Source organism: Rissa tridactyla, chromosome 14 (assembly GCF_028500815.1).
Source record: "Rissa tridactyla isolate bRisTri1 chromosome 14, bRisTri1.patW.cur.20221130, whole genome shotgun sequence".
Classification (NCBI taxonomy): domain Eukaryota; kingdom Metazoa; phylum Chordata; class Aves; order Charadriiformes; family Laridae; genus Rissa; species Rissa tridactyla.
This window is the reverse complement of record NC_071479.1, coordinates 1,975,927-1,990,818: the sequence shown is the minus strand read 5'-3', so window position 1 is coordinate 1,990,818 and position 14,892 is coordinate 1,975,927. Positions and strand designations below refer to the sequence as shown.

The 14,892-nt window shown below is 52.6% G+C and overlaps 1 protein-coding gene across 4 annotated transcripts in view; it reads left to right on the top strand.

Moving 5' to 3' along the window:
* The window catches only part of VAV2 (vav guanine nucleotide exchange factor 2), a 154,885-nt gene that overhangs the window by 107,623 nt on the left and 32,370 nt on the right, over positions 1-14,892 (top strand). For all 4 annotated transcript variants that reach the window (XM_054220560.1, XM_054220557.1, XM_054220558.1 and 1 more), the window contains one exon: positions 7,184-7,252. In XM_054220560.1, coding sequence (XP_054076535.1) covers positions 7,184-7,252 — 69 coding nt within the window. The remainder of the gene's footprint in view (positions 1-7,183; positions 7,253-14,892) is intronic.

Below are 14,892 nucleotides of genomic sequence, written 5' to 3'. Positions count from 1 at the left end.
GACGTGCTGGTGGTGCTTTCGTGCACGCAGCCAGCAGTGCTGGCGCTGCTCTGGAAGCAGGCAGAAAGATATATTTAGGTAGATATTTGTTTTTATTGGCAGGCGTTTCATAGGACTACAGCGGCTCAGGTACAGCAGAGAAACTGCTGCTCCGACTGCTAAAAGATTTCCTTGTGCTGCTTTGCTGCAAGTTAAAACCAGGGAATTTTCAAGGGTTTTGTTTTGCCAGAGTTGGGCCATTGCAGAGTCTTGTGGGGAGGTTGTTAAACACCGTGGGGTGCGTCCCAGGTCTTTGTATCCTGGCGGTGATTTGTCTTTACGCTCCCCGGGCGAGCGGTGCCGTCCCCCACCGTGGACGGGTGTTGAGCTTTGACCAGTTTGGCTTTGAGCAACCTGGACTGGTGGGAGGTGTCCCTGCGTGGGGCAGGGGGGTGGAACGAGATCATCTTTAAGGTCCTTTCCAACCCAAACCATTCCGTGATTTTCAGCCGTGGCACTTTCAAATCTAGTTTTCTTCTGACTCAGACACCAGTGCCAAATCGTTTCCTAGGGATTGGTTGTGCTCTTACCCTAAAGGGTTTGGTTTTTTTTTCCTTTCTTTTTGAGAAAGATATCTCTGGATTCCCCTTTTGATTTTATCCATCTGTTATCGGCAACATGGAGCTGAAGTGAAGAGAAAATCATACCGCTTTCTTGAGCAAAGCATGAGAAGTTTTTAAAAATGCGATAATGTGTTGAAACATAAAATTATACGAGCTGTTATTTTCGTGTCTCATAGTCTCCAGAAATACTTGGTTCACGTTTGAGCTAAAGATAAAGCAGGGCATGCAGCTAACCCTTGGGCACTGAGCAACGCGCTGTGCTAAATGCTGTGAGTACTCTCCTGCAAACCCATCATCTTTGTGTTATCTGATGATGTAGTTTGCTGCTTCCCCACTGAATTTCCATCAGAATTAATCTTGTGAGAATTTTTGCAAGCTCCAGACCACAAATAAAAGCAAATCATAATTTTTCAGAGGACGTGTCTAAAATTTGGCACAGCATGAGGTGCTTCTTTCCAGAGATGAGTAATGTAACACAATAGTATGATTTTAATTAAATTCAGCAGCTTTTGGTATGCTCCGATGTGTCTTGTTCTGCAGGAAGAGAATTGATTCCATTCTGCTCTATACAAATGGCTCTTGGGCGTTAAATTATATGGTTTTCATCCATCTCGCTGCACTTTACCATTACCATGCCCTGACACTTGTTCCCATTTCGCAGATGGGAACCAAAGCTCAGAGGTGCTGCCCGGGTCAGGAGCGGGGCTGGAGACGCAGCTCCAGGTCCCCTCTTTGCTGGTCCCTGGTCAGCTCACTGACATCTCTCTGTACATCAGTAAATTAAATGCTGCTTTAATCTGCCTAATCCCACCGAAGCCGATGACAAATGCATTTTCAGTTGTGTGTGAACATCTTGCAGAACCACGTGGTTTTCTTTGAACGGCCCCAGGAATGCTGTGCTCGTGAAAGCGTGATGTCGTGCCCAGTGGACCCACTATGGATCCAGGGTAGCAGAACCGATGGCTAACGGGGGACCCACAGGGACAGGGTGATCCCATGCTCAGGGAGTGACGTGCCATCCTGGAGGACAACAGAAAAAGAGAAGGTTGGAGCTATCAAAATGACGTGCTACAAACAGCCAGGATCTGAGCGCTTCCCCTGGAGAAATGTATTTTGGAATTGCAGCAGCGTTAAGCCTCAGCGGTGGGACAGACGGACTGGTCGGGGAGCAAGGGAGCTGGAGCTGCTGCTGACCCCCCACCCAAACTCGCATGGAAAGCACAGCCTGAAGCCCAAAACCTTGGGGAAATCACAGACTCCCGTGGGGTTTCTCTGTCTTGCCACGATGCTTTCTTCAAAACGGGGTTGTCGGAGGATCTGTGCACCCAGACGCGGGTTTTGTGAGTTACTGGAAGGCGTAATTACGGTCCGTAGGTACCATGCTATGGAAGCATTTTTCTGCCAGGTCCTGAGCCAGGAAGACTCGACACGGCCCCGTCCATCCCAGCAGAGCCGTAGAAGCTCCTTTGCACCAGCTTGTGGCTCTCGTCTTTTCCGTTCATGAAGAAATCCCTCACAGAAGAGGCAGCAGATGGGAGCAGCTCAGGTTTCACGGATGTCACATACTCCTCCTGCTTTTTAAAACGCTGAAGTGTGATCTCTGGACTCAAGAAAATGAGGGGAGATTGGCAAGCTGGCGGTGGGAGGCTGGAGTCCTGCTCCCGGTAAGGGACGAGCCACCAAACAGCCTCCTGTGGGTGTTTGCACAAGTCATGAAAACCTCCTTGCAGATCTGCCCGACAGACGGTCTCCTCCAAGAGTGGCCTCGGATGGGAACAGCTCCTTGGGATGGAGGGTGACGAGGGGACGTTTCCACCCTGCCTGCTTCTCACCGGGCTTTCTGTTCCCAGGGCTGGCGTTTGGCCCCAGGAAATCAGAATGGAGACAGACAGGGAAAATAGAAAATAAATCACGCCGGATCCTCCCTGCTCTGTCACATGTGGATTTGAGGCTAAGATTGCCCAGGGGGGTTGTAGGTTGCCCAGGGAGGTTGTGAAGGTTGTGGCTGCCCCATCCCTGGAGGGGTTCAAGGCCAGGCTGGATGAGGCTTGGAGCAACCTGGGCTGGTGGGAGGTGTCCCTGCCCAGGGCATGGGGTTGGAACAAGATGATCTTTAAGGTCCCTTCCCACCCAACATTCTGTGATTCTAAGATGCTACTGTACAAAATTATCCGAGTAAAACTGACCCATTCCTGACCCTCCGTATTCTCTGTGACGGTATTGCAGAGATGAACAGCCGGCTTCCGTTGCTAGGACGAGGCGCCCAAATGCTGGAATATGTTCATAAATAAATAAATCCTGCTGCTTATTGCTGTTAGAATTGCAGCCTACCTGGCTCTTCCCATTAAATAATTCAGAGGCGAGAGCAGCCAGGCAGCGCGTCGGGCTGCGCCTTCTCCCCGCGGAGAGGATCGCTGCCTGTGGGGGCGGCTGATGAGGACACGGTGTGGGGTGGACCACGGGGGCATCCCGAGTGAGGGGTTTTGCACGAAGTGCCTGGTGAAATATTAATTGTCTATGGCCCGGTGTGAGGTACCCTGGCTGCGGACTGCTCCTGCCTTCCCTTGTGAGAGCGCGTTGCCTTGGCAGGGTGCTGAGCGTGTGCGAGCTCTCCGACCCAGAAAGTAGCCCAAATGTTTTGTAAGATCAAGGGGGTGCTTTGCGTCGCGTGTGGAGAACGATCGTCTGCTGTAAGTCTTGTCCTCAAGAGGAGAAGCTCGCTCTAAACTCCGTCACAAATTACTTGGTCTTTCCTTCTCTTTTAGTCTCTAAAACAAACACATCAGATCAATCCGACTTTCGTTCTCTTCTTTGATCTCTGGAAGCGATGCTGTTGAGTGCTGTGGGGTTTGTCTGTGAAGAAGTCTACTCTGGGAGGTTTATTATCTCTAAGAAGCTGTTCCAACCGTGTTTGATGTCGATGGGGCTTTTGCTCTTCATCGGAGCGGGATCAGGATTGCTGCAGCCCGGGCGCGGGCTGGGGGGATGAATGGCTCAGCAGGTGGTTCTTCATGAGGGTGGAGCAGAAAAGGAAGTCTGGTGCTTAACTAATGATATTAAATAAGAGATACTTTTGAGTTGAATTTAAATGAACTGGGATCTCTCCAAACCTGTTGGTTTCAGTGGACTCAGAATACTCGTTACCATTGGGCATTCCCAGCTTTAGCATTTAATTTGGAGATCTGTAAGAATTTCACAGGGAATTGGTAGCTTTTAGATTCCTTGACTTCCAAGGTTTCTACTCTTCTTAAAAAAATAATGACATACAAACTGGTCGCAAACAACGTGGTTGCTCCTGGGGAGCTCATGGCTGGAGAACGTGCAGCACCGTCACCCAACCAGGTGGAGATGCTTTTCCCCGCGTGGCTGGACCAAGTTGATAACCTGCATGAAGGTGTCCAAGTGCAAGTCCTCTGCTGGACCTGGACGTGCATGAGAAACGCTGGGTTAAAATTTCACCCAGTTGGCTTTTCTTAAGAGTTGCCTTGACGTGGATCTGGTGGGGCAGGAGGGAGAGCAGGGCTCTCCTCCCCCGGCCTCTCCCCACCACGTCAAATCTGTTTTTGCAGCCAGTTCAAGTGGAAAATGTCACCCTGCGAGGAGCCCGACCCACAGGGGAGCCATGAAGGTGATCTGATGGGAAGCGGCAAAACCAGCAACACGGGGAATAATTGATGGGACAGGGCTGGTGGGCAGCTCACCCCGCGCCTCCTGCCAGCGCCGCCCTGACCCCCCCCGCGAGTCTAGGTAGAAAAGCGTTTAATATGTTTCTCTGTAGCTGGCTGCTGGAGGTTCATCCTCATCAGCTCGTTGCTGGAGGTTGCGTTCAGCAAAGAAAAATAACGTAAATGGATATATAAGTGAATTTAGGGCAAAAGTAGGGAGAGATAATAACGGCCATAATTAGTAGGGCTAAATTAAATTATGTTGCTGCGTGTCGGGCTTTTGGTGAAGAGTAAGGACCGTTCGGGTGAGAACTGCCCAACGCTGCATGGTCCCAGCCCCAGGTGGCTTGTCTGGGGGCTGGCACCCTGTTTTGGAGAAGGGGAGAGGAGCTGCGGGGAGATGGCAGCTCCGCTCCCACAGCGGTGACGCGGGGACACGGGGAGCCTCTCCGGAGGCACAAACAAAGGGCAAAGCCAAGGCTTTCTCCAAAAATCCATTCTTCAGCTCCAGAGTTCAGCTGGCCCATTTAGTAATCCACTCCTTGGTGTGACTTTCCTTCTAATTGCCTTCTGAGCATCCTTATTTAGCCATTAGCTGCCATTGCGGAGATGCAGGCTATTAATTCCTCCCTGCCCTGACTTTCACTCCGGTCCGTTACCGACGGTCAAGGTGAAGCGGGAAGGGCTGACGGAGCTGCCGTCTCCATGAAACTCTCATTAGAAAATATTTTTCTCTCTTTGCTGTCTCCTTGTCTTACATGGGGGGGTTTATCACAGGAACTGATTACACTTCAAGCCCAGATTTACGGTTGGAAATGTGCGCTTGTGATTTTAATATTCTTTATGGCTCTTTCACTTCTTTCTTTCTGGCACGGGGAGCACTGGAGAAGGAAATAGTTAGAGATTAAGAGCAGAAGATGCATGTAGAAGAAAGGGAGTTGTGCCTTGTGGGGTTTTTTTATGATTATTTTAACAAGTGGTGTTTAAATAGAGGTCACCTCTGATTTCTCGTTCCTTGCCGGATCCGTGCGGGATGGTGCAGCCCAGCGGCAGCAGCTGCCGTTCCCCGTCGCCCGTCGGAGCTGAAGCCCCAGACCGGTTCCCGCGATGGGCTCAGCCACGTGCACCAGGAGCTGGTGGCTTTTTTTGTCTGCGCTTCACATGGCTTTTGTATTTGTCACTAATGCCCAGGGGACAGCCGGGAGAGGAAACATGCAGACACGAATGTTGTGTGAAGATCCTGGGTGCCTGCTGGTCTCTCACTCCACCCTCGCGCTTTGGAGCTTCTCTCCAAATTGGGCTTTACCCCCACACCTCGCAAACGCGTGGGCAGCTGTTTGTGCCAGATGTTGGGGTGTCGGGATGCTCGCCCAAGGGCACCTGCCGTGCAGTGAGACTCTGAGAGCAGGGACAGCCCCGACTGCTCTTCCCACCCATCGCTCTGCTCCCACCCATCGCTCCCCTCCCTCCCGCGGTGCCGCTTGGCTCATGGGCATGGTCCGACAGCCCAGCCTGGGGGGCTCCTCGGTTCCCGTGGGACGGCATCTCGAGCGGAGGCACGGCAGCCCCGATAAGCTGGTGGAGTGTGAAGTCGTCCCGCTCTGTGAGTGGGGTCACCACCTCGTCGTGGTTTTAGTTGAACTCACTGCAGATTTGAGCATCATTTGAAAACGCTTGCTCTGAAGCTGCTCCCCGAAGGGAGGGTGAAGTAAAGCAGGGGAGGGAAGGCAAATTAATGCTAGAGACAGGATCCAAAAATAGCAAATTCGGGGGCTAGCCAGGCCATGTATTAAATCTTTCAGGAGGGGCAATCTGTTGTGAAATGGAGGGTGGGAGGGGAGAGGAGGAAATTGCTCTTGAGGGCAGTTAGAAGTTCACGTGTATCCTCAAACCAGGACACTCACCCGCAGCATCAGCATCCCCTCCCGTGCGGCTCTTGGCCCGGGGACCCCCAGCTGCGATGCCCGTGGGGTTCGGGGCGAGCTGCCCGGCTGCAGCCCCTGTTCCCGGCGCTCCGGCAGGGACAAGGCTTGCTGTGGCCATGGAATCCCAGCCTGACGCAGCCAGAGTCGCAAGGTGCATCCAGCCCCAGCAGAGCCGTAGCCCGCTGTGGCTCCATGCCAGCAATAATACATTGGGTTTAATTAAAGCAGTATTTTTCATCTCCTTCATACATTATTTGGTTATTACTTTGGAATGAGCCAAGGAATTCTTGTATTCCCCCCACTCCCTCCCTTTCCCTTCTAATCTGCTTTTCCCCCTCCTTCCTTTTGCCCTTTTGGTGTCCTTTCCCTCATCCCCAGGGTTTTTAACTTTTTTCGGCTATCACAAAGCTGTTAAGATGAGGGAACCCGGGGTTCATAAGGATTTATTCATTCTGGTGGGATTGGCTGCTTGCAGTGGTGGGAGATGCCAGTGGGAAGCGGCTCGATGTTCCCCAGCCGCATCCCGGCTGAGCAGGGCAGGAGCTCGCAGGTAGAAAGGCTCCATCACGGGTGGAGGAGAATTTCTCTGTCTCAACGAGCCCAACACCGGGCTTGAATTGGGTTTCTACTGAGTGGTTTGTGCAAGCAGCGGCACAGCGGGGAGCGACGGCTCAGACCTGGGGTCTCGGAGACGCTGTTAGACAATGCAGCTCCTCACTTCAGTGCTCGGATGGTGCCTGGCGGTGAACGAGCCTCACCACCTGCTTTCTTGTCCTGCCATGCCTGCGGGAAGCAGCAGAGATGATGTCCTCCTGCGAGCTAATGCCTCAATAGGAAAAAATGTATTTGCAATGAATATTTTGTTCCGAAACATCCCCCCGCTCTGCTCAGCGGGATGCTCGGGGCCGGGCTGAGTTCAGCTGGGGCTGCAGGGGATGTGCCGCGAGTGGTGAGACACACCAATAACACTGTCATTCCTCTCCTCCCCCAGGCCCTTCCCGTCGGAGGAGACCACGGAGAACGATGACGACGTCTATCGGAGCCTGGAGGAGCTGGCGGAGTAAGTGGCCTCGCCTTGTCACGGGGAGGGGCCACGGAAAGGGAAAAGCTGCAGTGTAGTTCCAGCAAAGTTGGATAAAATTTGACAGTGGGGCTGGGAGAGCCGGGGCCGGCTGCTTTGATCCTCGTGCCAGGAGATTTTTGTGCTCTTACGATAGTCCGTCTTTTCCCATGTCGAGCCCTGGGAGACATCACTTTTAATCGGGTTGAGTTTATGAGTGGCTCAGTGGGGGGCGAAGGGGGCCAAGCCCGCCGGGAGCCCCTCCGCCGGCTCAATCCCGTCCTTCGCTGCAGAACCCCGGGATGTAATTCCTCCTCCCAGCCGAGCGAAGCCGAGCCACTCGCGGGGACAGGGATACCCGTTGCTAACTCAATGCTGGACACCCCCCCTTACGGTCTTTTTGTGGCCTCGTGGGTGCTGGCACGTGGGTCTGTGTCCCCCACGGGTGATTTTGGACCACAACAGCCGGCCCTGGGCAGTCCCTCGCTGCTGGTGCGGTGGCATGCGGGGTGATGCTGCTGGGCTTTCTGCCTCTGTATTTATCTGGGTCTCTGGTGTCCGCGTTTTGCCGCCCGTGGTGATGATATAACAGGCTTAGAAAAGCAACCTTGAGCTACAGCGTGCACGGTGAAACGCGGGCGCTATCGGAATTCGATGGCAGCGTTCCCGTCGGCCAGGGTTTTGCTTATGAAGCGCCGTCTGTTTCATAGGGAGGGAAAGTCTGTACGAGTGGATATGTGGCTTTATACAGTTAAATATTATTGTTCCACAACATAAATAATAAGACTCCTTAATCCAATGAGTTCCTTATGGCTTCAGTTATTACAAAAGTAAATCATAAATTACTAGTCGAAGGAACGGAGTGCCCTGGAATCCCCCGCTCGTGGTTTGCTCCCAGCAGCTACAGTTTAATAAAATTTCAACTTATAAAGGGATCCTTTCAAGAATAACATTTTTTCCCCCCACTCTCCTAAAGTTCTCAAAATCCCTTTAATATTGGCTTTTTAAAATTCCTGATTCTCACACATAGGCGTGCTTTTAATTGGAGAAAGGTGTGAAGTCGGCCGTGAGCGTTGGTGGGGATGGCAGACTCTCTCCTAGAAATTGGGGTTTGGGGAGTTCGGTGAGCTCGGAGCAGGTTATTCAGCGTTGGAGACGGGTTCCCAGCTTTAACTGCTCCGCTGCCGGCGGCGCAGCTCCCGCAGGGTGTCCGGGTGGAACCTTCCCAAGCTGTTCCTCGGACCTTTGCTCACGGCTGCCAGTCGGTCCCTCCGTGAGAGGGGCTTAGATGCCCAGATCCTGTGCTCAGATGACTTAGAGGTTTATTTCTTATTGATCGCCCTGTTCTCTCCCAGATGGTCTCCAACTCCTAACTTTTCCTTTTTTCCCATTCTTTGCAAAATCCTCTTCTTTACGTCTTTAGTTGGGCCCACTGGGGAAAAGGCATGTGTTAAATCAGCATGGGGATATTGTGCAAATGCCTTCATCCCGCCGCAGCCAGGTTGTGCACGGAAACACAACCCACGGCACGGAGACGTGATTCCCCCGTAACTGTAAAAACCCCAGGAACGCCCCAGAGAGCCCCAAAACACGAGTGTTGCTTCTCCTGCTGCGTGGTGACGCATCAGCAATAGCCCCTCTCTCTCCCTGGGACAAGGAGCGTCTCTCCGTGCCAGACAAGGAAACTTTCATTGGAAGTTTGCCGGTCACAATGGTGCATACTGGGCACCGATGCTGGGCGCTGGCAAACAGTGGGGCCGCATGAGAAGGCTCTTTCTTAGCTGCTGCCGATCTCCAAGCGGCTGAACAAGGGCGTCATTCAGGCCCTGGGAATGATTCAGTCCATCCAGCATCTTTGCATTTAATATCGCTGACGATCCAGCAGCCTTGGGAGGATCCGAGTGCATCCGAAATGCTTTCTTGGAGGCAAGGAAGTGATTTTCACAGCCAGCAGTGAAATGACCCCACGCGTGGAAGGAACCGCCATGGAACATCACAAGCGAGTGCAGCTGGAGAGACACCTCCATCTCCAGGGGCTTTTTCCACGTTAACGTGGCACATCTGGGCAGCTCTCCGAGTGATTGGTTTTGCCCTTTGGATCATTTTGGAGGGATGCGTGCTCCTGTTCATAAAACCACCGTGAAACATGGCAGTTGGAAGGGCCCAGCCTGCCGTCCCCGCTGGCCTCGAAGGGTCGGGGTGCAGGTGAGGAGAGACAACCCCTGTGGGCTCAGCACCGCCGTGTCACCCCCCAGGAGAGAGGAGGCTGTCTTTGGGTGTTGTGGCGCTGTGATAAAAAACCCAGGAAAAATATTGAGCTGTTTCTAACAAGGCATTTTGGGTGCTGGTAAAAGTGGGTTTTTCTGGAGAAGGCCATAATGCTTCATTTCAACCTTAAGTATGTGAACGGAGCGGTTTGGTGTCCCCCCGGTTTGAGACTTTGGGTGAATTCCTGTTCTGCAAAGCATTCGCAATACAAACATACTGATGGCAGAGGCGCAGATTTGGGAAGCAGAAGGAACCAGGCTTTGTCCCCGCGATGCTCTGAAGAGCGAGGACCGTCATCCCGGCAGCGAGGTCCCTCCCGGCGTGGAGGAGCGATGGCAGCTGGGGACAAAAGCCAGCGCCGCGGCTGGGAGCGGGTCAATGGCAGCGCCACGAGGGCCGTTTGCGTGTGCTGCAGAGAGAAGCCGTCTGCGGGCAAGCGCGGGGCGGCTGCGGGGCGCCGGTGCGTATAGCGGGTGTTCATGCCTTGGTGAACCCATTGTGCTTTCACCTTTGGGGTGTCGCGGAGATTGTGCTGGGCTGCAGGCAGCTCCCCAGCGCCGGGTCAGCCGTCCAGCGGATCATAGCAGATAATTGCCTGGAAACAGCTATTTATTTTAAAAAAAAAAAAAAGAGCGAAACCCGAAAAAACAAAAGAACAATTGGTGATGGAAAGGGGAGGGGAAACTAAAAGGGTATCAGGGGAGCTAGAAAGTTCTCAAATTCCCCGTCCTCAGCCCGCCGGCCCCTCGGTTTGCTTTGCCATCGGCCAGATGGCAGCTTGCAGAGAGCCCGGGCAGATGGCGAGGGCTGGCCAGTTTGCAAGCGGTGCCTGATCAATACTGGGACGCTTGTCCTCTGCTGCCTGATTTATTTCTGTGTGCCCTAACAAAAGTGTTGGGGGGAGTGGTGTTATTTCCAAACCTTTCACGGTGGGGAAGGGGAGTTGCAGAAGGTCTCCTGCCTGGCCTCCATTTCTCAAGCGATGCGGCGCGTGTGGGCACAGACTCTGCCAACAGCCTGTCTCCTGCCAAGAGCTTCTTCCTGAAGTTTCTCCTACTTCTTTCACGGCTGTCACCAGCGTTGCCTCCTCGAATCTTCCAAAATAGTGATGTGATCAGCAGAATTTCTGGGGTGCATTAAAAAAAGTAATGAATAGAGGAGCCAAGGTGAGATGATAAGTTAGCTGCCACTTTTCTCATTATTTTTGCTGTGTTGGAAAAACCACACATGCCAGCCACTTAAATAAATGGCTCCGTGGTACAAGGCACTCGAGCCATAGCACTTGTAAACGTGTCTTTTCTTCTTTGTCACCAGTAAAGATTTTTATGCGTCCTCCTTGTGCCATCTGTAGGATCCTGTTGGTTGCTATAACTGTGTGAGGCTCCTTCTTGGGATGGTAATGTTCCACTTTGGATGGGGAATGTAAGACCTGAGTGGAATAGATGGCAAAAGGCCTCTCTTGCTATTTCCAGACGCATGGCTCCGTCCAAGTACAATCTGGCTAATTAAAACCCTGCAAGATCTGGAGTCCAACGGCTGCACATCTTGCACTCCTTCACCCTGAAACCCAAGCCTGCCAGATGTGCTGCAAATACAGGACTCCGCTTGTCCTCGTCTGACGGAGGCCGTGAATGAGGGGGTTGGTCGGATGAACCGTCTATTTATAGCTGTAAGTGCAGAGTAAGAATGAGAAAGTGGAGGATTACTGGGGCGAACTGGAGCCTGGCAGCTGCTGGGCAGCTGTCTCAGGGACCCTGCAAATGTGCGTCCAGCCTGGACCCGGCGGTGGCTCCGAGGTCTTCTGACTCTTAACCTCAGCCACAGGGCTGGAAATTTGGGTTTGTCTTTTGGTTGGCTTATTTTAGCTCCTTCTCTCTCCTCCTGCTCTTTCTTTTGCTCTTCCTGGTGGTTCTGGCTCTTTCATCAGCGGAGCGAAAGCAGCGCTGTGGTTTGGACGGGGTTTTGGTGTGGTGGGATTGCCCCGAGGGCCTTGCTTGGGCTCATCCTGGAATTCTTGAGACTGGTACAAACTCATCAACTTCCCAGAGCAGCTTTTATGGATGAAGAGGTCCTTCAGTGGCCCTTGAGACCTGCAGAGCTTCCCCACTTACCCTCCTCATCCACGGTGTCATTGCAAACGTGGTGTGCAGCATTCCTTCATCATAGTGGACCTGCTGCAGGTTATTTATCAGGGCATCACGGGTCCTCTGTGCCCATGCGCTGGTGTGGGCAGCCCTGTCTGGAGCTCATCTTCTCCCAAAGCCCAGCTGCAGACTGTGCCCTCTGCTTTGGCCAAGTGCTGAGCTCTGGTGGGCTGGCTCCCAGTGGTGGGAACGGTGGGACCAGTGCCTTCACCCAGGGCGGGGAGGTTCTTCCTCAAACTAACTCAACTTCGGCATCCTATTGGGGAAGATTTCGTTAAAATTTGGCTGTACTTAGGCAACCACTGGAGGTTCCAGTGGTCCTTGAGGAGGCCCCCCGCTTCTATCCCAGCTCACTCCATCGATGTCCCTGTTTGCCCCTTACTCCAAGGCAGCAGCCCAGCCTCGGTCCCTCTGTTCAGGGAGCTGCTCCTTGGCATGGCTGCTGCCTGCGTGGGAGGGCGTTTGTACGGAGTGGGCATTGCCAGGGAGGAAGAGCTGAGCCAAATGCATTGTTTTTGCCTGAAATTGCCTTAGATATGAAAAGCTTTATTCTTTTTGCTTGGAATGAGCTTTCCTGGCTAGGCGAGATGCTGCCAGCCCAAAGCTGGTTACATCCTTCCTAATAACAGTAATTGCAAATGCTGGCGTTAACTCTGAAGGGTGGATAAAATCCCTATCCGAGACCCAGAGCTGTCAACGAATCTTCTCATCCAGGCAGTAGATCGCAGGCTCTGATACCCACGGGTAACTCGCAGACTCTGCTGCTTTTATTGAAGGAGTAAATTGCTTTTCTTTGTGAAGAACGAGGTGAGGATCTGGCCTTCCCTGCTCAAGTTGTTCAGTCTACGCGTGACATGCTTGGGCTGCTGAGTTTATTGCCTCCCACAGCAGGGGACTGTGCTAAACATGGAAAATACCCGCCCCACTTTCCTTCCCTTTATGGCATTTAAAATTTAGTGTGTTCTTAGGTTGCCACTGGCTGAAATCATCCCGACGCCCGTTCTCTGTTTTAACGTCGGGGAGGGTGCATAGTTTCAACTCTGGCAGACAAAATGCGGAGACCGATGAAAATCGATAGGCGCAAAGCAGCGGCATCGGCAGCCGTACGCACGCCGGCAGAGCTGGGCTGCTCGCGGGCTGCTCTGGGAGAGGCTAATCTGCACGTTTCACTGCTCTCCGTAACTCTGGCAGCCTCTGGTGTTTCTCAGAGATGTTCTAGGAATGTATTTCAATAAGTAAGGGTCCGCTGGACATGGTTATTGTTTTAATACCGCCACAGCTGTCGGGGTTGAGCTTCTCTAGTGCCTCTCCCCTGAGCTCTGAAACGGAGGTGTCTTTCTTTTTTGTTGCGTGCTCTAGTGGCAGAGATTGTAGGTTGGTTGGTTGTGGTGGTTTGTGTTTTTTTTTTTTTTTTGTTTGGGTTTTTTTTTTTTTTTTTGATGTGTGTATGGTTGGACTCGATGATCTCAAAGGTCCTTTCCAACCATGAAGATTCTATGATTCTATGATTCTAAATGGCCCCAGGACAAGGCAGTTGTCCCTATTTTTTGCCTGAGGCCAGAAATGGGAGATGGGAAGGGTTTGTACTGGTGTTGATGAGCAAGAACTAGGGCCTTGGCCCCTTGGTGAGAGCAATGAGAGCATCGAGAGGCAGACGTGACCCCCCATGGTGGGTGCAGTGTTCGTGTCAGATGGCCCTTGGCAGCTCTATGGCCAAATTTGCTGTATTGTCCCTCAGTAGGTCTTTCTGCCCCTTTCCTGGTGGCCCAGAGGAGCTCTGGGCAGGGCCAGGCTGGGCCAGGTCTGTGGGACACCCCTCCTTCTCCAGGCTCGGTCCAGGCAGCCCGTGATTTAGCAAAACCTCCTCACCATCCCACGCTGCCGCCTGGGTTTCTCACAGTGACGTCCTGGTGCATGCCCGTCCGCGGTCCAGGGCTCGTGTCTCCTCGGTGGGGAGAAGCAGAGGGCTTGTCTGGGCTCGGGTCCCCGTGCAGCAACAGGCTCGGGACGGGCGATGGTGGGGTCTGAGGCTTGGATGTGGCTCCTGGTTGTGCTCGTGTGCAGGAGAGCAGGTCCAGGTGATGCTGGGGATGCGGGGCTTCCCAGGGACACCTCGAGGTGCTGTCGTCTTCTTCTGCACGTAGCCCGAAAGAGTCGCGGAGCACTCCCGGTGCTGGTGACGAGCAGCCGTCACGCCGAGCGGGCTCTGCTCCGGCAGCAGCCTCACCGCGACACTCGCCGTGGTCGTATCGCACCAAGCCGGGCACACGCTGCCGACATGAACCCAGCCATACGTTTCCCAACGACCCTTGAGCCAGGGAAATGATGTATGGAGAGACAGCCAGCCATCCGAGAGGTGCGGGCGGGAGGGGAAGATTAATCAGGAACCGGGAGTTACTCGCTCTGGATAAGGAGCGGAGCTGAGAATATAAATATTGGTACAGATAATAACGGTGACGGCGACGCTTGGGAAGGGGAAGATGGATCACCAGCTATTAGTGGGCATTATTACAGCAGCTGCAATGCATCACTCTGGAAGAATGGGACGGATACATCATGCCAGTGTATTTATTTAAAATCCCCAAACTTTTATTAAATAAATCTGTTTTTAAAAATGGAAATAACTGCATTTAGAAAAGAAATAAAGCCCAGTTTTGCAGACAGATGTGCTCTCCTGCTCCATGCCTGTATGTAGAGACGTCAAGTATTTCAGTTTGAGTACAGTTTTACACCTAAATATATTTGTATGTAATTAATACCCATGTTGAAAGAGGCAGCTCGTAAAATATGTGAACGCTGTTTGATATTCCAGCGTTTCACGCTGTCCCGATCCCATGGGGGTGACTTCAGTGGGAGCCGTTAGCAATCAGCACCTGTAGATCTAAGCGCTAAAATTATTATTGTTAATTGGTATTTATTATGGGTTGAATTTTCAAAAGTGTTGTAAGACTTAGGAGGCCCCGGGGGGGGTTAGAAAAGGCTCAGATGACAATTAAGTACCAAACACCGTCACCTTTAAATACAAGTCGGGCACTACGCCTCGGTGACACCGTTAAAGCCTGTGCTTGCAGGGGCATCTCCTAAGAGATGTGGCCAGTTTTGAAAATGTGACTTTTTTGCTGCTTAATTGATCTCTGATGTAGATGTTATTACTGGGCTCCGCTCAGCACCGTGGCTGAGCATCACCGAGCCGAGCGTCTGGGGAGACTACCTTGGGCTGATCAGGAG